The 19,382-nt window shown below is 50.4% G+C and overlaps 2 protein-coding genes and 5 non-coding genes across 9 annotated transcripts; all 7 read left to right on the top strand.

Annotated features, from left to right (window-relative positions):
* The first annotated feature begins 488 nt into the window (after nucleotides 1-488).
* RPL13A (ribosomal protein L13a) lies at nucleotides 489-4,083 on the top strand. Of its 3 annotated transcripts, none has more exons than XM_072771526.1 (9): nucleotides 549-583; nucleotides 1,460-1,767; nucleotides 2,029-2,101; nucleotides 2,480-2,545; nucleotides 2,742-2,843; nucleotides 3,052-3,137; nucleotides 3,316-3,375; nucleotides 3,649-3,771; nucleotides 3,971-4,083. In XM_072771526.1, exons 5-9 carry the CDS (start codon nucleotides 2,771-2,773, stop codon nucleotides 4,055-4,057), a joined length of 429 nt encoding a protein of 142 aa, XP_072627627.1. In that variant the 5' UTR covers nucleotides 549-583; nucleotides 1,460-1,767; nucleotides 2,029-2,101; nucleotides 2,480-2,545; nucleotides 2,742-2,770; the 3' UTR covers nucleotides 4,058-4,083. The 3 variants fall into 3 exon arrangements, with proteins under 3 accessions (XP_072627626.1, XP_072627627.1, XP_072627630.1); XM_072771529.1 differs by having other exon boundaries at nucleotides 552-583; nucleotides 1,460-1,566; XM_072771525.1 differs by lacking the exon at nucleotides 1,460-1,767 and having other exon boundaries at nucleotides 489-583.
* Nucleotides 2,148-2,231, top strand: LOC140608952 (small nucleolar RNA Z195/SNORD33/SNORD32 family). The gene has a single exon (XR_012010944.1). It is a non-coding gene; the product is annotated as a small nucleolar RNA Z195/SNORD33/SNORD32 family (small nucleolar RNA).
* LOC140608946 (small nucleolar RNA Z195/SNORD33/SNORD32 family) lies at nucleotides 2,883-2,967 on the top strand. The gene has a single exon (XR_012010941.1). It is a non-coding gene; the product is annotated as a small nucleolar RNA Z195/SNORD33/SNORD32 family (small nucleolar RNA).
* LOC140608956 (small nucleolar RNA SNORD34) lies at nucleotides 3,175-3,247 on the top strand. Its single transcript, XR_012010952.1, has one exon. It is a non-coding gene; the product is annotated as a small nucleolar RNA SNORD34 (small nucleolar RNA).
* On the top strand, nucleotides 3,436-3,522 carry LOC140608976 (small nucleolar RNA SNORD35). Its single transcript, XR_012010974.1, has one exon. It is a non-coding gene; the product is annotated as a small nucleolar RNA SNORD35 (small nucleolar RNA).
* Nucleotides 4,084-11,603: 7,520 nt separating the features above from the next.
* On the top strand, nucleotides 11,604-14,290 carry RPS11 (ribosomal protein S11). The gene is made up of 5 exons (XM_072771534.1): nucleotides 11,604-11,918; nucleotides 12,615-12,746; nucleotides 12,951-13,026; nucleotides 13,336-13,465; nucleotides 14,087-14,290. Exons 1-5 carry the CDS (start codon nucleotides 11,904-11,906, stop codon nucleotides 14,208-14,210), a joined length of 477 nt encoding a protein of 158 aa, XP_072627635.1. The 5' UTR covers nucleotides 11,604-11,903; the 3' UTR covers nucleotides 14,211-14,290.
* On the top strand, nucleotides 13,145-13,230 carry LOC140608977 (small nucleolar RNA SNORD35). The gene has a single exon (XR_012010975.1). It is a non-coding gene; the product is annotated as a small nucleolar RNA SNORD35 (small nucleolar RNA).
* Nucleotides 14,291-19,382: the final 5,092 nt, after the last annotated feature.

The following is a 19,382-nucleotide window of genomic DNA, read 5'->3' as shown; positions in this document are numbered from 1 at the left end:
CAGACGGGGACACTGAGGCCCAGACAGGGTCAGGCGGGGGCCGGGGGGTGGGGGGGTGGGGTTCGGCCAAGTCACTGGGAGGCGGAACAGCCACTGGAATCCAGACCTTTAAGCCTAGACTGCGCGATGAAGAGAGAGCCCACTGGCCCCCTGCGGGCCACCGCGTGCCCTGCAACCTGCTGTCGCTTCAGCGAGTGACGGCGCTTCCCTCCGCTCCCCGCAGACACCCGACCAAGCCCCCAACGCGGAAATTCGCAGCCCCTCAAAAATATGGCTGCCGAGGCTGGACAGTCCCGTCCCAGCGGAGCCGCATCATACCCCACGTGATCTCTCGCCCAGCACAGCAATGGCTGCTTAAGAGCCGACGAGAAGGACTGGACGCGGATTGGACAGTTAGAAGACGACCCGCCTTCTAGCGGCTCCCTTTGCGCACGCGCAAAACACTCTAGCCAATGAAAAGACGGAAAGCTGCCCGTACAGCCCATGCGGCGTCACTTCCTCCGCCCCTGTTTCAAGGGATAAGAAACCCTGCGCCGAGGCTTCCTCCTTTCCCAGGCGGCTGCCGAAGATGGCGGAGGGGCAGGTGCGGGCTCTTCGCGGGCCGGGGAGGCGTGGGGCCGGGTGGGTTCCAGGCCGGAATGGGGTAGGGCCCTCTTTGCCCTCATAAGTGTGTTGTGAAACCTAAACTCGATAATTGAACGAAAGGAGAAGCTTTCGGCCTAAGGAATCTGCAACGGGGAAACAGGAGATAACTAGGATGGCTTCTTTTTGTTCGGGAATGGCTAAAATGCGGCATTACCCCTTTTCTCTTAGGGGCATAATGGGGGCTCCCAAAATAGAAAGCTACTTTAAAAGTAGGGCTCGTTTGTCTTCCTCTCGGCCAAGCCTTGGCCGAGTTGGGCCCGTGTGTCCTTAGCGACGGAAAGCACGCGGAAAGCGCCTGGGCTGTGAGAAGCCAAGGATTGGCCAAAATGGAGGGCGCTACCAGCCTGCTCGAGGCGCGCGTCCCCTCACCCTCGTGGGAGTTCTCACCCGCCGCCTGCAGCTCTGGACGCTTTCGTAGGAGGTCTTAGGCGGTGGGTCCAGAGCGTTCCTGCCTACTGGACGTCCAGGAACGAATTGCTCTTTTCGTTGCTCCTGGAGCAGAGAACTGATGAAAGGCTCCGCTGCCCATGGCCACCTGAGGGACACCGCAGAAGCGGCGGACTCCTTGTCTTGATTTTTTTAAATATGAAAGCGAGGATGGTTCCGGAAAGGGTGTCCATGTGAATTTATGTAATGAGTCTGAGCGGTAAGGGGAGGAAAAGGCACGTTTGTGGAGTCCGGAGAGGTGGTAAGGTTCTCTGAACACGTGTTCGCGCAGTCAACTGTGCCTGGCACCATTGGGTTTATATTTAGTGTAATACGGTTAACATACCATAATGTTCCTGAGGCAGATATTGTTATCCCCATCTTCCAGGTGAGGAAGCTGGAGATTTTTAGCCAAAGTCACATTGTCAGGAAGTCTGGCTTTAGATTCTGTATCCTTCTGCCTTCCAACAATCACAAGTATATAACAAGCACTGGGTAAGAGTGGGGACTTGACTCGTGGTGAAGAAGCTAAGGATTTGACTTTGAGAAGTTCGCCCAGGGATGCTGAGCTAAATTCGACATAAGATCTGGCACCAGCTCCTGACTACTCTGCAGAGCCTCTCCCACTGACTGGATCAATGGACAGACTGTTGCCAGCCTTTGTTCAAATCCCAGCTCATCCTCTCACCCTTGAATGTAATTGGGGCTTAAGACTTCCTGCCCTTTAGGCAGCTGAGATGTGAGGAAAGGCCTTTGTTTTAATTCTGTTCACGGAAATCGTGTCAACCTTTGGTTTCTTGGCCACATCTGTTCGGTGGGCCTCGGGTCCTGGTTTTCAGGCCTGCTAGTGGATAGGGCACTCTGGGGGATAAGGTGACAAACCAGCAGCACTAGTTGCTTTGGGTGGGGAGTCAAAGCTGAAGATGCATCTAAGCCTTTTTATCCTATCTCCACCAGGTCCTGGTGCTCGATGGCCGAGGCCATCTCCTGGGCCGCCTGGCGGCCATTGTGGCCAAACAGGTGCTTCTGGGTAAGTCTGCTCTGCCCACGGTTCCTCTGGGCATGGGTCCCATCCAGCGGTCAGTGATGAGCAACAATCACCATCTTTCGTTTGAGTCTCACGACCATGAGATCAACCCCATGCACCGCTCTGAGACCTACTAGCTACTCCCTCTCCTGGGGTCTGGGAGTTCGAGATGGAAAATTTTCAGTCAGGCTGTAAATATAAGCATAAATCAAGTTCTTCTTGGGGCAAGAGGTTCCCCTGCAAGAGGCCTTGGCTTTCTTGTACGTTGTGGTCAGCTCCACACAGAAGGATCCATGTTCCAGGGTCTTCAGGAGGTGGGTGGTAACCAGTTTATATGTAGAGCCGCTTGTAGCCTTTGTTCGCACTTTCCTTTTCCTCTAGGCCGGAAGGTTGTAGTCGTGCGCTGTGAAGGCATCAACATTTCTGGCAATTTCTACAGAAACAAGTGTAAGTTAGGACCTGGGAGGAGGGCTGGAGGGTGGACCTGGGAGATTCGCAGTCTTCATTGGCTCCAGGGGCGAGCCCACTGGTGGTGGGAAGTGCTCATTTGCGTTCCCGAACAGGCCCTTGGGAGCATGGATGTGTGTTGGAAGAAGTTAGCCTTTGGCTGGGGGCTGAGGTTTCACACCCTCTCTCTCCCCAGTGAAGTACCTGGCCTTCCTCCGCAAGCGGATGAACACCAACCCATCCCGTGGCCCCTATCACTTCCGGGCACCCAGCCGTATCTTTTGGCGGACAGTTAGAGGTGAGCGGGGCCTGAGGACTGCAGGTGGCGAGGGGATGGGTGGCCAGTGATGAGGACTTCTCCCACTTGTATTCGAGTTTCCTGACTATGAGATGACTCCACATGCACTACCATCTGAGGCCACCACTGTGACCGTGGGGTTGGGTGGGGTTGGGGGCAGGGTCCTCATGAGCCCCACTGAGCAAGTCTGTTGGTCATCCACCCACAGGCATGCTGCCCCACAAGACCAAGCGAGGCCAGGCTGCCCTGGACCGCCTCAAGGTGTTTGATGGGATCCCACCACCCTATGACAAGGTGAGCTCCACAGCCTCCTGTACAGCATTCATGTGTCTGGCGTCCATGATGTTGCACAGTTGTACCTACATTGTTTGATCCTCATGAGAACAGCATTGGCTGAGACGCTGTCCCAGCAGCCTTCTTCCCTGTCTGTCCCTTATTCCAGGGCTCTTAAGCTCCTCTCCTTCTCTAACAGAAAAAGCGAATGGTGGTTCCAGCTGCCCTCAAGGTGGTACGCCTGAAGCCTACACGAAAGGTGAGTTCCAGGTTAGGCTGGGTACTCTGACTAGGGGGCAAATCTGAGGTCCCTGAAACTGGCAGATGATGGCTCTTTCTCACGATGGTCTGCGGATGCCACAGTGGGCAGTGCCGATAATGCCAATGGCTCAGCTGATGCCAGCAGGAGCAGGGAGCCCCTTGGGGTGGCTGTATCTTTAGCTGAGACCTGCTGAGAAAATTTGGGTCCTCCAGGACAGCTTGCCACCCTGGCTCCACTTGGCTTAGAACTTTCTTCTCCCCTCCCACACAGTTTGCTTACCTGGGGCGCCTGGCTCACGAAGTTGGCTGGAAGTACCAGGCAGTAACAGCCACCCTGGAGGAGAAGAGGAAGGAAAAGGCCAAGATCCATTATCGGAAGAAGAAACAGCTTATGGTGAGGATGGGCTGGAACCAAAGGGTACCGTGTTCTTGGGCAGGGCCTTGAGGATGATCTCTCTGGACAGAGTGGTCTTTGTTCAGCCCCAGAGGCCTCTGCCTGAGGCCCGACTTGGCAGGGAGTGGAATTGGGCACCTAGGATGAGGAAGGTCTTGGGCAACACCCATTGACCATTGTCTGTTCTCTTACCCCACAGAGGCTACGGAAACAGGCCGAAAAGAATGTGGAGAAGAAAATTGACAAATACACAGAGGTCCTCAAGACCCATGGACTCCTGGTCTGAGCCCAATAAAATTGACTTATTCATCATGCTTGGCCTGGCCTGCCCTTCCTCCATCGCCGCCCTAGGATATGGGGGACTCCCAGGGGCTGCTGCCCTCATGCCTCAGGCAACCTGGGGCTTACAGTACTGGGAACACAAGGCTTTAGTCACTACTGTTAAGAAAGGTCTTCTAAAAAGTTAAAAAAAAAAATTCTTAAGAGTTCTGAGGCATAAGTGCCTGTGACTCATTCCTGAGAGTTATTAGTGCCATTTCACTGTAAGCAAGAAAGACCTGGAAAATGGAGGGGAGCCCTTCGTTGAGAATGGGGTGTATTTAAACTTGTCATGCACAGTCAGGCGCTATACTCTGTAGCTGTTAGGGTGTGAGGATGCTGGGGGCCAAGCCTGGTGTACAGAGGTAGTTCCAGATCTGTAGATGGGGAACAGCCAAGGGGTCACAGGCTCTACCCTTGTGCTATCCCTGTAATTCTGTGATCCAAACCTAATAAATTATTTTTAAAGAAACTTGGCGTCTTGCAGTGTGTGTCTGCTGTGGAGGCAGGCCCAGGGGAGTGAGGCCCTCAGCAAGAAAAGGGGCTGGGAGGATAGGACTGGCCATGCTGGAGTCCTTCCCACAACAGTTGCATAATGACCTATTCTTCATGGAAGAGCTTCTGCCTACCAAGGAATTTTGAGTCCTATGTAGTTGAATTTCTCAAAACCATCATGGTTGCCCAGCAGATTGTCTAATTCAGCTGCAAAGTATGAAATTGTCACTTTTTAAAAATTTTATTCCTAACAACAAAAAAAATAATTTTATTCCTGAGAGGCAGGTTTCTCTACAAGGGGCCAATGTGGGACTCTTCCCTGGGATTGGAATTCTCAACCCCCCTCCCCGAGCCACCCAGGCGTCCCTAAATAGTCCTCTTAAAACCAGTCTCATCACTGGCGGTTGGTCTTGGGCCACAGCAGGAGGTTCAGGAGACCGGAAACATTGAAATTAGCATTAGCCACGGAACTAGGAATATGAGATCTAAAGCTTTTATAAAGCTAGATTTGGGAGGGGGTGGAGGGAGATGGAGAGTCTTAAGCAGGCTCCACACCCAGCATAGAAAACAAGGTGGGGCTCCATCTCACAACCTGACCTGGCCTGAGCCAAATCCAAGTCATGCTTACCTACTGGGCCACCCAGGCGCCCCTAAAATTACAATAATTCGATCTGGAAGGCTGAAGAGCTTTGAGCAGATACCAAGCTTCCCTAGTCACCTGTTCTGTGCTGACCTTGGGATTAGTGGGTAATAATACTTGGAAATTTTAAGATTTTACTTATGAGAGACATGGAGAAGCAGGCTCCATGCAGGGAGCCGGATGTGGGACTCCCAACCCAGGACCCTGAGCTGAAGGCACTCAACCACTGAGCAACCCAGGGGTCTCAATACTTGGAAATTTCTAATTTAGGAGTTAAGTATTCAAATGTCTAACGATGCAAAAAAAAAAAAAAAAACCTAGTTGAATGTGATACATATTTGACTGTAATTCACAGGGCATTCCACTTTTTTTTTTAAGATTTATATATTTATGATAGGCATAGAGAGGTAGAGACACAGGCAGAGGGAGAAGCAGGCTCCATGCTGGGAGCCCGACGTGGGACTTGATCCTGGGACTCCAGGGTCACGCCCTGGGCCAAAGGCAGGCACTAAACCGCTGAGCCACCCAGGGTATACCCTCCACTTTCATTTAGGGGGCAAATTACAACTCACATGTTCTGTCATTCATTTCCCCAAAGTGTCCAAGATACCATGGTGACATGTTTTCTCTGAGAATCCATTAATAAATGGGTGCTATCTTAACCCCTTCTGGGGCTCCCCCTCTACCACAGGAGCTGCCTCCAGAAGCAGCTAAAATTAAACACTTAAAATCTAACAAAACTGCCTGTTAAAGCAGCATAATATAGTCCCACCCAAAGCACAATCCCTCAAAAAGATAAATTCAGCTTTACAAACACGTAAAAACTTCCCACTTCAAAAACAAACCACAGACTGAGGAAATATTTGCAAGGACTACCTCTTTTGAAGAACTTGTTTCCTGGGTATATTAAAAACAAAAAATATTCTCAAAACTCCACAATATGGATGGATGCCTGGGTGGCTTAGTGGTTGGGCGCATCTGCCTTCAGCTAGGGCGTGATCCTGGAGTACCGGGATCAAGTCCTACATCGGGCTCCCTGCATGGAGCCTGCTTCTCCCTCTGCCTATGTCTGCCTCTTTCTGTCTTTCATGAATAAATAAATAAAATCTTAAAAAAAAAAAAAAAAACTCCACAATAAGGAAAACCAAGTAAAGACTGGGCAAGAATTTGAAGAAATAGTTCACCAAAGAAGATCCACAAATGGCCAATCAGCACATGAGAAGGTGTTCAACATTGTTCACCATTAGATGATGCAAATAAAATCTCTGGGCACCCCCTTAACCCTTCCTGGAGGGCAAATATGGAGACTCATAGAGCCTCTGATCACTAGCAGGAACATTTTCAAAGCTCCACCTTGCGCCTTACCCAACTGCCCACCACCGAACCACCCTCCCAGTGACCAGGTATGCCTGGCCCATCTCTGCCTCATCATCCAGGGATTTTAGCACCTCTTCCCACCCTGGTCCATGGGCGGGGCACAAGGGAGGGTCTTACTTTGCTAGGCATCAGAGTGCATATGGGAGCATGAGCTTCTCCAGGTCAACCAGGGCTTGCGTACTCTGACACTGCAGGGCAGAAAATCAATGTGGTGGGTTGTAACCAGCCTTAAAATTATAACGAAATTGAGTAGAAATGAAAAGAAAAAAATCAGTGTATTGCAGGAAGGAAAGGAGAAAGTTGAATTAGAAAGCAAGAGGAAGAGGGTGCCTGGATGGTTCAGTCAGAAGAGCATGTGGCTCTTGATCTGGACTGTGGGTTGTGGTCATTAAAAGTTGTGGACCTAGGGACACCTGGGTGGCTCAGTGGTTGAGTGTTTGCCTTCAGCTCAGGTCGTGATCCTGGGGTCCTGGGATCAAGCCCCACTTCTCCCTCTGCCTATGTCTCTGCTGTGTCTCTTATGAGTGAATGAACGAATAAATAAATAAATAAATAAATATTAAAAAAAAAAAGCTGTGGACCTAAATATCTCCAAACTGGCCCCACCCTTCACGGTGAAGCAGTATGTATTTTGTTTTGCTTTTCCCTTATCATCAAAATCTCACCAGCTATTCTGAGCAATTTGCAAAATACTGAGCATTTTAAAAAACAGAGAGGAAATAACACCTAATCTCACCACCTGGAGATGCAAACCACTAGGGGAGTGTCATACATTTCCTTCCAGGGTTTTTTCTAAGTCATCTTTGTACATAGCACACATTCCAAATAACAAATGTGGGGCCTGCTGTTTTTGTTTTCTTTTTCTTTTTTTTTTTAAACTAAATACCATAAATCCTTACCAAGTCGTTCAAAAACTCCAGAAATTACTTTTTTCTTCAAAATAAAGCTACTACAAGGTCAGTGGGGTGGGGGGAGACATAGAAGGTTTTAAAACAGAAAAATGAAAACTCCTTCCCTCTTAACACTACTCCCAAAGCGACTGATGCAACTACAATTAAAAATGTTTCATTCCGGGAATCCCTAGGTGGCTCAGTGGTTTCGCACTGCCTTTGCCTCAGGTCATGATCCCAAGGTCCTGGGATAGAGTCCTGCATCGGGCTCCCCACAGGGAGCCTGCTTCTCCCTCTGCCTAGGTCTCTGCCTCTCTGTGTTTCTTATGAATGAATAAATAAAAGATCTTAAGAAAAGAAAAGAGGGATCCCTGGGTGGCGCAGCGGTTTGGCGCCTGCCTTTGGCCCAGGGCGTGATCCTGGAGACCCGGGATCGAATCCCACGTCGGGCTCCCGGTGCATGGAGCCTGCTTCTCGCTCTGCCTCTCTCTCTCTCTGTGACTATCATGAATAAATAAATAAAATCTAAAAAAAATAAAAATAAAAAATAAAAAAAAAGAAAAGAAAGAAGAGCCAGTGGTTGGAAACGCCAGGGCTTAAACTCAGGGATTCCTAAAAGCCAAACATGGACTGTCTCACTGAACTATACCCTGTCACACAATTTGAATTTAAATAACCACGTGTAACTATTGGCAACATTACTGAATAATAAAGTCTGTGATACCTACAAGGATACAGTCCACAATTACATCATGTAAGGAAATTTTTTAGAAAGGCAGTCATCCTGGGATCCCTGGGTGGCGCAGCGGTTTGGCGCCTGCCTTTGGCCCAGGGCGCGGTCCTGGAGACCCGGGATCGAATCCCACGTCGGGCTCCCGGTGCATGGAGCCTGCTTCTCCCTCTGCCTGTGTCTCTGCCTCTCTCTCTCTCTCACTGTGTGCCTATCATAAATAAATAAAAGTTTAAAAAAAAATTTTTTTTAAAGGCAGTCATCCTAAATAAATAAATAAAAAGGGGATCCCTGGGTGGCGCAGCGGTTTGGTGCCTGCCTTTGGCCCAGGGCGCGATCCTGGAGACTCGGGATCGAATCCCACGTCGGGCTCCCGGTGCATGGAGCCTGCTTCTCCCTCTGCCTGTGTCTCTGCCTCTCTCTCTCTCTCTCTGTGTGTGACTATCATAAAAAAAAAAAAAAAAAAGGCAGTCATCCTACAGATTGCCAATAAATTTTTTTTAAAGTTTTATTTATTTATTTATTTATTTATTTATTTATTTATTTATTTATTTATTCATTCATTCATAAGAGACACAGAGAGATAGAGAGGCAGAGATACAGAGAGGGAGAAGCAGTTTCATGCAGGGAGCCCAATGCGGGACTCAATCCCACGACTCTGGGATCACGCCCTGAGCCCAAGGCAGGTGCTCAACCACTGAGCCACCCAGGTGTACCAATCAATCAATATTTTTTGAATAAATGGGTCGTATTATGCCTTCTGTTCCACAATTTGCTTTGTCCACGCACAAATTCTACCAAAGGTAATATAGTGTGAAGGACACATTGGAAACTAACAGGATGACAGCAGTGGCTTCTGGAGAGGTAATATTGGGTGTGGGTGTCTGGGGAGAAGAGCAGGAGGGAGGTCTATTCACTTTAGTACTTTTTGAATTTTGCACCTTGGGCATGAAATACCTATTCAGAACTAACTACAAAAAACATATATTTTTAAAGAATTTATTTATTTGACAGAGAGAGAACACAAGCAGGGGAGAGGCAGGCAGAGGGAGAGGGAGAAGCAGGTTCCCGCCCCAAGCAGGGAGCCCAATGTGGGGCTGGATCCTAGGATCCCAGGATCATGACCAGAGCTGAAGACAGGTGTTTCACCGACTGAGCCACCCAGGCGCCCCACTAATTGCAAATTTAAAAATGAAATATGGCCTGCAATCTTTTCATTGATCAATTGATCTACCTAAAAAAAAAAAAAAAAAAAAAAGATCTACCTAACGTCCATTAACCACTTGCATAGTATTCCATGGTGGGGCTATGGCTTGATTTATAGAGCTGCCTGTAAGGATAGACATTTTGGTATATCCTAATCCTCTGTTCATTTATTTGGTTATTTAGTCAATTAGAAGAAATTGGGCACTTACATGACAGCTGCCAGAAGCCCTGGAGAGAAAGCAGATACAAATTCCTGCCTTCATGGGATGCCTGGGTGGCTCAGTGGTTGAGCGCCTGCCTTTGGCTCGGGGCATGGTCCTGGAGTCCCAGATCGAGTCCCACATCGTGCTCCCTGTGTGGAGCCTACTTCTCCCTCTGCCTGTGTCTCTGCCTCTATTCTCTGTGTCTCTCATAAATGAATGAATAATTAATTAATTAAATCTTAAAAAAAAAATCCTGCCTTCACTCTAGCGGAGAAACGGAAACAGGGTAAGTAAGAATACACCGGCATGTTAAATCCAGCCAGCTAGCAGAGCTATGAAGGAAACCTCACGCTCTTAATAGTGGGTCACAGTGTGGATCCTGGGGGGCAGTTTCCATGGGAGCCTGAGAGTAGGCTCTGAATAAATAATTGAGGGAACCACAAGTTGAAAGGTCCCAAGGCCAGAAAAATCTACATGTTTTAGAAGCCGCAAAGAAGGAGGAGAGGAGATGCATTCAGATGTAAGAATGTAAAATAGGGGCACAAGGGAGGCTCAGTGAGTTAAGCATCTGCCTTCAGCTGGGGTCATGACCTCAGGGTCCTTGGATCCAGCCCCACATCAGGCTCCCTGCTTAGCAGTGTGTCAGTCTCCCTCTCACTCCTTCTGTGATCTCTCTCTTTAACACTTTAATTTTAATCTTTAAATAAAATCTTTTAAAAAATGTAACACAGAGCTGCATCACAAAAGAGTAAGGCCTCTTTTTAATCTTTTTTTTAAAATATTTTATTTTTATTTATTGAGACACACACAAAGAGAGAGAGAGAGAGAGAGGCAGAGACACAGGCAGAGGGAGAAGCAGGCTCCATGCTGGGAGCGAGTAAGGCCCCTTTAAAAAATTTTTTTTAATTTACTTATTCATGAGAGACACACAGAGAGAGGCAGACACATAAGCAGGGGAAGAAGTAGGCTGCGGAACTCGATCCCAGGACCCGAGATGATGCCCTGAGCCCAAGGTGGACGTTCAACCACTGAGCTACCCAGGTTCCCCTGAGTGAGGCCCTTTAAATGTGGTCTGTGCACCAGTGCCCCATGCTACAGGATAAGTACACAAATTGAGAGGGAGCATTTGGACACTTTGATAGTAATTCTTTATCAGTTGAATCTATAAACAAACAAACAAACCTTTTTTTTGGGGGGGGGAAGAGATTTTATTTATTTATTCATGAGAGACACAGAGAGGCAAAGACACGAGCAGAGGGAGAAGCAGGGTCCCTGCGGGGAGCTCTATGCGGGACTCCATCCCAAGACCCTGGGATCATGACCTGAGGTCAAGGCTGACGCTCAACCTCCACCCAGGCGTCCCAGTTAAATCTAATAACGTTAAACAGAAGGCAGCCCGGGGGCCTCAGCGGTTTAGCACCGCCTTCAGGATCGAGTCCGAAGTCAGGCTCCCTGCCTGGAGCCTGCTTCTCCCTCTGCCTGTGTCTCTGCCTCTTTCTCTCCGTGTCTCATGAATACATAAAATCTTAAAAAAAAAAAAAAAAACAAACACTAAACAAAGTTAAAAATTCAGGTCCTGTCTCATGCGCATTTCCAGTGCCAGCTGCATCCGTGTCTGATGGCTCAGATATAAAACATTCTATCATTGAGGGAAGTTCTACTGGACGGTGCTGTTACAGACAGAAAACCAGCAGAAGGGTTTTTTTGTTTTTTCACTAAACCATTGGGGCTGAAACAGGGCATAAAGGACAACAAACTTCATTAAACTTGAAAAAAACTCATGGTCAATGCCGGCCCCTCACAAATATGGCGGCGCCATTGCTCATGCTCCTAAGACCTTCCGAAAGGCCGCCCCGCAAAAAGATGGCCGCCACCACATCCCTTTTGGATTCCGCAGAAACACAGCCACGCGGTCCCCCTACCCCCACGTGATCTTCACTCCACCGAAAGATGCCCGCCTTCCTATAATTCTCGCGATAACGCTGGCCTCGCCTTCCCAACGTTTACTAACGGACCCAGCGCGTTCACGGCTTGACTTTCTCCAGAGGGTGTCGGCGGGTCGCGGGCTCCCGACCCGCGACCCTTCATCCTGTGCGGCGTCCGCTTAGTCTCCGAATCGAGTGCGGAGTTTGGGCCGCACCTTTATCACAGTCGCGCCCGAGGCTCCAAACCGCGCTCCCGCCCCCTTTCGTCACTTCCTCCCTTGCCCCTGTGCAGTCGATAAGGAAACCCGGACGCCCTTCCGGCTTTCCTTTTTCCAGGCGGCCGGGAAGATGGCAGACATTCAGGTTCGTGCTCGGGGCCGGCGCGGATGCTTCGGGACCCACCCCCGGCCTCAGGGGCGCGTCCGGGAGAGAAGGACGCCCGATCCCCAGCGTGGGGTTAATCCCAGGCAGCCTAGACACCCCAGGCCTTAATGCGGGAGCGCGTGTGTTTGAATTAAACTAGGTTAGCGCCTCCTAAATCCCGGGGGCTCCCCTTAGTGGAGGCTCAAACCTCTTAGGAGTTATTTTCTTAAAACTCAAGGTTTACGGGGTGGTTTTTCTGGAGGCCTTGGGCCATCGAGTTAATCCTGTTAGAACGGAGCCCTAAGGGCTAATCCAGGGAGCCCCGGGTTTGGTATTTATTTCTGAAGTCGCCTACGTTACGTAAGGAGAGAATTCTGGGGGGGGGGGTGTCCTTATGGCTTGGAGAAGAAGCATTGCTGTAAGGTGTCCAGGTTAGAGGAGTGATTGTGCCTGGGTTTTAAGGAATGACTTCTGCAGGTGATGGGACGTATTTGGGTGCACAAATGCTGAAGTAATTCTGGCTCATAATTCGGACTCCGCTCAATTTCAGGGAGTGTTTTAGATGGTAATTATCCAGGCTCGGGAGGCTGCCGTTTGGGGACCAAATGCTGGAGAGGATGGGGTCGGGGTTTCTGGGAAGGTTTCCAGGCCAGGTTGCCCGCCCCAAGCTCACCAGCTTCCTCCTTGTCCACCTAGACCGAGCGTGCCTACCAAAAGCAGCCAACCATCTTTCAAAATAAGAAGAGGGTCCTACTTGGAGAAACTGGCAAGGAGAAGCTCCCGCGGTACTACAAAAACATCGGTCTGGGCTTCAAGACGCCCAAGGAGGTATGGGGGGGACGGTATTCTGGGAAGGAAGGAGACCCCTGTGCCCCAGCACACGTGTGCCCAGACCGGGTTACCCTGCTGGCATCTGAGTGACTGATCCTGGGGCTGATGGGAATTGTAGTTCCTGTCCCTGAGCACCACCACCCCCGCGGTGGTTTCAGGAACAGCTTGTTCAGGGCTCACTCCTTTTTCTCCCTTACTCAGGCCATTGAGGGCACCTATATTGACAAGAAATGCCCCTTTACTGGCAATGTCTCCATCCGAGGGCGGATTTTGTCTGGTGAGTGAAGGCTCTGGGAGCTTGGGTTCAGATTTTTGGGTCTGAGGGAGGATGGACTGGGGATGCTCAGATTCCTGGGTGAGGGGGAGTTGGCAGCTTTCTGGGTCCAGAGGGCACTGGCAGATGATGTCTTTTCACGATGGTCTTCAGATGCCCACCGCGGGCACTGCTGAAAAAACCACTTGGCACAGCTGATGTCAGCGGGGCTTGGGATCCCTCCTTGGCAGCTCCCAATTCCCAGCATGCTCTGGAAGTGCCCAAGGCTCCCCTTCCCCAGGGGCTGACCTGCAATCCATGCCTTCTCCCCAGGTGTGGTGACCAAAATGAAGATGCAGAGGACTATTGTCATCCGCCGAGACTACCTCCACTACATCCGAAAGTACAACCGCTTTGAGAAACGCCACAAGAACATGTCGGTGCACTTGTCTCCTTGCTTCAGGTGAATATGGTGGGCCCTCAGGTTCCCAGGCCAAGGGGAAAGAAGTGGTCTGTCCCCGGGTCTGAGGGACATGGAACCTGGCTTGGGTTGACAGGGCTCTCTGGCTGCTGTGTGGGTAGTAAACTATTGGGAGACAGTGTGAGGAGACTGGTGTGACCAAGCAGATAATTCTCAGGAGCCTCCAGTCCGTGTAAAGTGGAGGGGATTGAGAGAGGGTTTCTTTTATTAAGATTTTTTATTTTTTATTTATTTATACATGAGAAAAGCAGAGGGAGAAGCAGGCTCCACGCAGGGAGCCCGATGCAGGACTCAATTCCAAGACTCCAGGATCACACCCTGGGCCAAAGGCAGATGCTAAACCACTGAGCCACCAGGGATCCCTGAGGGAGGGCTTCTACCCTGAGAAGTCGCCAAAGGGGCTGGAGTATCCTCTGTAGAGCTTTGAGTGTGATATCTTGCACAGAGTTTGTGTCCAATAAATAACGACCCAGGGAGGGGATGGCAGGTGGAAGTGGAAAGTGGAGCGTGGGTAGGGTTTAGTGGAGCCAAAGCAGAGGCCTCAGCCTTTAGTGGCCTGCGTGGGACAGTCCAGCCTGTGACAGCCTCTGCCCAACTCCACAGGGATGTCCAGATCGGCGACATTGTCACAGTGGGTGAGTGCCGCCCTTTGAGCAAGACTGTGCGTTTCAACGTGCTCAAAGTCACAAAAGCTGCTGGCACGAAGAAGCAGTTCCAGAAGTTTTGAGGCAAGACTTCTGTCTACACCCCTGAAGAAAATAAAACTGCCTACACCCCTGAAGAAAATAAAACTGTCTACACCCCTGACTCCCAGGTCTCAAAAACTATTTTCCCAGTTTTGGGCTTGGCCCAGTGTACCTGTACTTTTGCTAGAGGGAATTTTTTTTTTTTTTTTTTTTTTTAAGATCTCATTTATTTATTCATGAGACAGAGGCAGAAGGAGAAGCAGGCTCCTCGGGGGAAGCCCGATGTGGGATCAGGACTCCTTGAGCTGAAGGCAGATGTTCAATCGCTGAGCCACCCAGGCATCCCTTTGCTAGAGGGATTATTTCTGGGAGTTGAATGGGGTTGATGCAAAAGATGGGGTTTTCTTTCATCCTCTGGACCCCCATATAAGGGTGGGGCTGGCTGGGTGCTGCCTCCTTTCTGTCTTTTCATCTCTGAAGATAGGAACCTGTATTAAGACACTGCTCCTTCTTTGGGTCTCCTTTTGATCCACGTCACATCTTGGTGTCAGAATAAGTAAGCCCTTCTACCTGGTGTTGGGGCATGCCCTCAACTCCCCCAGTCTCTGGGGAGGAAGTGAGTGAGGGCGTAGGCTCCTGCGTTCTCTCTCTCAACTCTGGTGTAAGCCTTCTTGCCTCCTTGGGAGGGTGAAGGAGAAGCAGCCATCTCAGCCCAGCTAGGGGCACTGAATGGGCTTGCAGGGTTCTGTGCTGTCTGGTGGGGTCTTAATCTTCAGCCTGGGCTTTCCTGTCTCCCCTGACAGTGGAGGAGTGCACCAGGGAAGCCAGACAGCCAGCCTCTCCAGCCCCAGCACACACCCCCACCCCTTCCCCTTCCTGAGCAAGCACCAGTCTCCTTGGCAAACCCATCTGAGGGGACAGGTTCTCCCGTCCGTGAGGAGCTGAGCTCTAGTGGTTTCCTTTGCCTGAAAATCCAAGGAAATTGGCTTTGAAGGCACGTCACATAGTGAAGCCAAGCTGGAGCCAGCCTGGGACCCACCTCTGTAGCACCTGATTGCAGGCTGCTCAGAAGTAGGTTAGGAAGACCCTGGAAGTGAGACTTCCCAGCCTTGGAAGCAGAGAGGAGTGGGGACAGGGTCAGGCAAAGAAATTCTGGGGAAAAGCTTTGTGACCGGGCCAGTGACCCTGAATGTCAGAGGAAAATGTGAGGAAGGGCAAGAGATTGACCCTAAAAGTGGAAGGCTTTCTGTTGGAGAAAACCTGGGAAGGAGGGGGCAGGACCTTGAGCATCCCTTTCAGAGATAAGAACAGAGGGCTCAGCTGGACTCTGGAAAAGGTCAGAGACCACAGGTAGTGACAGACTGGCAGATTTCTGAGAACAATGGACCTTGAGAATGAAATCAAGTTCCGAGATGATAGGCCAGCGGAGGGTGGGGGGGAGGGCAATGGCTTTTAGAATCGAGAGAGACCCTCACCCGAGTCACAGCAGGCAGAGACGGAGGTACTTGCTGGCTTCACCTCACCCTTCGGGGCCGGTGCTGCTGGGGGTCCCCAGGTCCCTGCCCCCCATGCCTGTACCAGGGACTGAGGCACAGCACTGGTACAAGGGTTGGGAGACAGGGCCGAGAGGAGAGAGGAGCTGCTGCCTCCAGGGGACGTGCCGACTCCGGACGGACTCAGCGACTCCTTTTGACCCAGACCTGGGGAGGGCGGGGGTTCCTGTCGGAGGAAGTGGGGCCGCATCAAAGAGGCCAGGAAGGAGCAGGGACGGGTCTGAAGGGGCACCGCCCCGGAGTTTCAACCTGTGAGCCTGCCCCACCCGGTGCTGGAGGGCAGAGAGCCTGAGGGAGGGGACTGGGACCCAGAAAGGGTTCTGAGGCTGCTCCCGGAGGCCCCCCCACCACAGGTGTTTCCGTTTGGGGTGGGGCTGCCATGTTGACAACAGCAGCCCAGCTCCCCTGTTCGCTCCCAGCAGTTGTTGGGGTGTCTCCTTGGCACCCCACTGTTAGGTTACCTAGTCATGGGTGGGGCACCTCCCTGGTGTGTGTTGGGGTACACCTCTGCTGGGCCCAGTGGGTCAAGTGGCAAAGACCAAGGAGAAATACCCTGGGTCCACACCACTTGTGCCTGGAGGGAGGTGACCACTGTCACCTTTTAGAGTACGGTGACAGCCAGAGACCATTCCTACGTCCATCACAAGCTCTGCTTGTCTTCTGCCCTCTGCCCACCACTCCCCCTTCCTCAACCTGCCAGCGCCCACCAGACCTGCTCCCTCTTCTGAGCCTTCGCACTGGCCCTGCCCACTGCCTGGCAGCTCTCAGCTCAGGTGTCCACCTGGCTCCCTCCTTCATTTCCTTAGGTTATAATGCTCACCAGCCTCTTGTTCCTGTTTTTCTGTTTTTTTTTTTTTTTTAAGATTTTATTTATTTATTCATGAGAGGCACAGAGAGAGAGAGGCAGAGACACAAGCAAAGGGAGAAGCAAGCTCCATGCAGGGAGCCCGACATGGGACTCGATCCGGGTCTCCAGGGTCATGCCCTGGGCTGAAGGCAGACACCAAACTGCTGGGACACCGGGGCTGCCTTTTTTTTTTTTTTTTTTTGTAAGATTTTATTTATTCATTAGAGACATACAGAGAGAAGGCAGAGACATAGGCACAGGGAGAAGCAGGCTCCCTCTGGGGAGCCCGATGCGGGACTTGATCCCAGGACCCCAGGATCACGCCCTGAGCCAAAGGCAGACACTCAACTGCCAGGCCACCCAGGCGTCCCCACCAGCCTCTTTACATCTGGCAAAACCTCCTGTCCTCCCAACTGCCCTTCCCAGCTTTATTGCCCTACAGAGACAGACGAAGCCCATTTCTTGCATATTTGTAAGTTTATTGTAGAAATCTGTGTGACATTGCATGTTTGCTAACCTGGGGGCCGCTGGAATGTGAGCTCTGCATCCCTAGCATGCGGACATGTTGTAAGCTCTCCATATATGTTTATCACAGTAAATGAATCAAAGCTAAATCCCCTCATTCTCAGAGGGCAGGAATGACTCCCAGGTCTCAAGTTCTGGAATAACCAGAAGCAGTGACCATGAGCAGATATCTCCCAAATGGAAGCATTATGACCACAGACTCTTCTGATTTCTAGCTCTGCTGCTTATTGGCAGGTGACCACCCCTTCACCCGCCCCACCCCAACCACAGAGCCTTATAATCTGTAAAATGGGTTTGCCTCATTTCCCCCGTGGGAGGATGAACAATGGTTACATGTGTTAATGGAGTAGTAACTCAATTACTAATTCTAGTAAATAATATTCCTGATGGAAGTTAATTTTTCCAGAGCCCTGAGCCTATTAGAGAAGCCTTGAGGTAGCTTAGTGTAGGAGGCCCTGGGTCCCATCAGGAAGTCCCAAGGACAAGAGTCTTGCCAAGGGCCCCTAGAGGTATTCAATATATGGTTGTGGAACTTGCATCTATTACAGCAAGCCCTGGTGGGCTGGCATGGGACTTTGAATCTATTTTAGCATGCTTCTAGAATATTCTGTTGCATGCCTCTAATAGGAGGTCCCAGTGGCATTGCATTTTTCTCAGGGAAATTAGCTGCAGGCACAGTTTCATAGCAGGGTCCTTGATTTATGATGACAGCAGGGGTCAGGCCTATTACATGAAAAGAGGGCAACTCTTGGTGGTATCACAAGGTATCATGGCCCTGCACCGATTATAGCAGGCCACTGGAATATTCTATAGCTACACTGGCAGTCATTGTTGCAGCCCCCAAGGTATTCTATTATAGCAGGACCTCCAGTAGCAAGCACCTAAATTCATTTAACTGGTCCAGTCTGGAGGTCTGTCAGTTGATTCTAGGGAACTTGAATTGTAGTAGCTTCCATGTGTGTTTGAGCAGCCCTGCTGCCATATTTTGGCACTGCCCTGAGCCCATTATGGGAAATTCCTGGGATCTAACATTCTAGTAGGTCCCAGTTCTATTACATATTATTACAGAAGCCTACAGTATAGATTCTGCTAGAACGTTCTAACAGGACATCAGAGCCGTTCTAGAAGAGTTTTAGGGGCACATCAAACCAGCCCAGGATCATACATTGTTGCTGTTGTTCATTCTACCAATATCTACTGTGCTGGCCCCTGGGAATGCAAGAGTGAGCAAGACAGATTCAGGGCCTGGTGTTTGAGATGCCCAGGACCCTAACAGCAGCTGGGAGTGGAGGGAACATTAAGAGGAACAAGTGTTACTATTATGCCCTACCATGTGCCCCATGCCAAACCCTTGACTCGCTGAATCCTCTCCTCTGAGTTTGGCACAATTATTATTCCCATTTTATAGATAAGGAAACCAAGGCTCAAAGTCCAGCCGGCCTGGAAGGGGCAGGATTGGGTTTTGAACTCAGGTGTGATTATTACCTCCTGGAGTCAGTAGGGGGCACCACGGTCCAGGTGCAGAGGGGAGGGGCAGAGGTTAAGACACCAGGGCGGGTTTTTTTGTTGTTGTTGTTTTAAATAATTTATTTATTTATTTATGAGAGACACATAGAGAGAGGCAAGGACATAGGCAGAGGAAGAATCAGGCTTCCTGCAAGGAGCCTGATGTGGGACTTGATCCCCAGACCCGGGATCACACCCTGAGCTGAAGGCAGATGCTCAACCACTGAGCCACCCAGGTGGCCCAAGACACCAGGGCGTTTATAGTGCACAGTCCCCAGGGCCAAGGTAGCTTCATGGACCAGCTCCCCATGAGGTTGAAGCCCTGGTTCAGAAGGGACCCATTCTGAGTTCAATGCTCTGTTTGAGGGATCCCTGGGTGGCTCAGCGGTGGCTCCGAAGGGGGATATTCTGATAGGGACAAGAAGGGCATCCTTCCTGACTGCGGTAGGCTGGATAATGGTCCCCCCAAAGGTTAATGCCCTAATCCCCCAAAACCTGCAAATATGTTACTTCATATGATAAAAAGGACTTTGCAGATGCGATTCAATTCAGAATTCTGAGATGGGGAGATGATCTAGGATTATCCAGGGGACCAATGCAATCCTGAGAGTACTGAGAAGAGGGAGGTGGGGACTGAGTGGCTGGTCAATTGGGTAAACCGTGACACTGACAACACCAACCTTGTGGGTTTGCTCCCCCAGCGGGCCAAGAAAGGCATTAGTTCTCATGTTTAATCAAAATTAATTTAAAAAAAAAAAAAAGAGGGAGGTGGGAAGGTCAGA

The sequence above is a fragment of the Canis lupus genome, chromosome 1 (assembly GCF_048164855.1).
Source record: "Canis lupus baileyi chromosome 1, mCanLup2.hap1, whole genome shotgun sequence".
NCBI classification, from domain to species: Eukaryota; Metazoa; Chordata; class Mammalia; order Carnivora; family Canidae; genus Canis; species Canis lupus.
The sequence above is the reverse complement of the archived record's forward strand: the minus strand, read 5'-3'. Positions and strand labels throughout refer to the sequence as shown.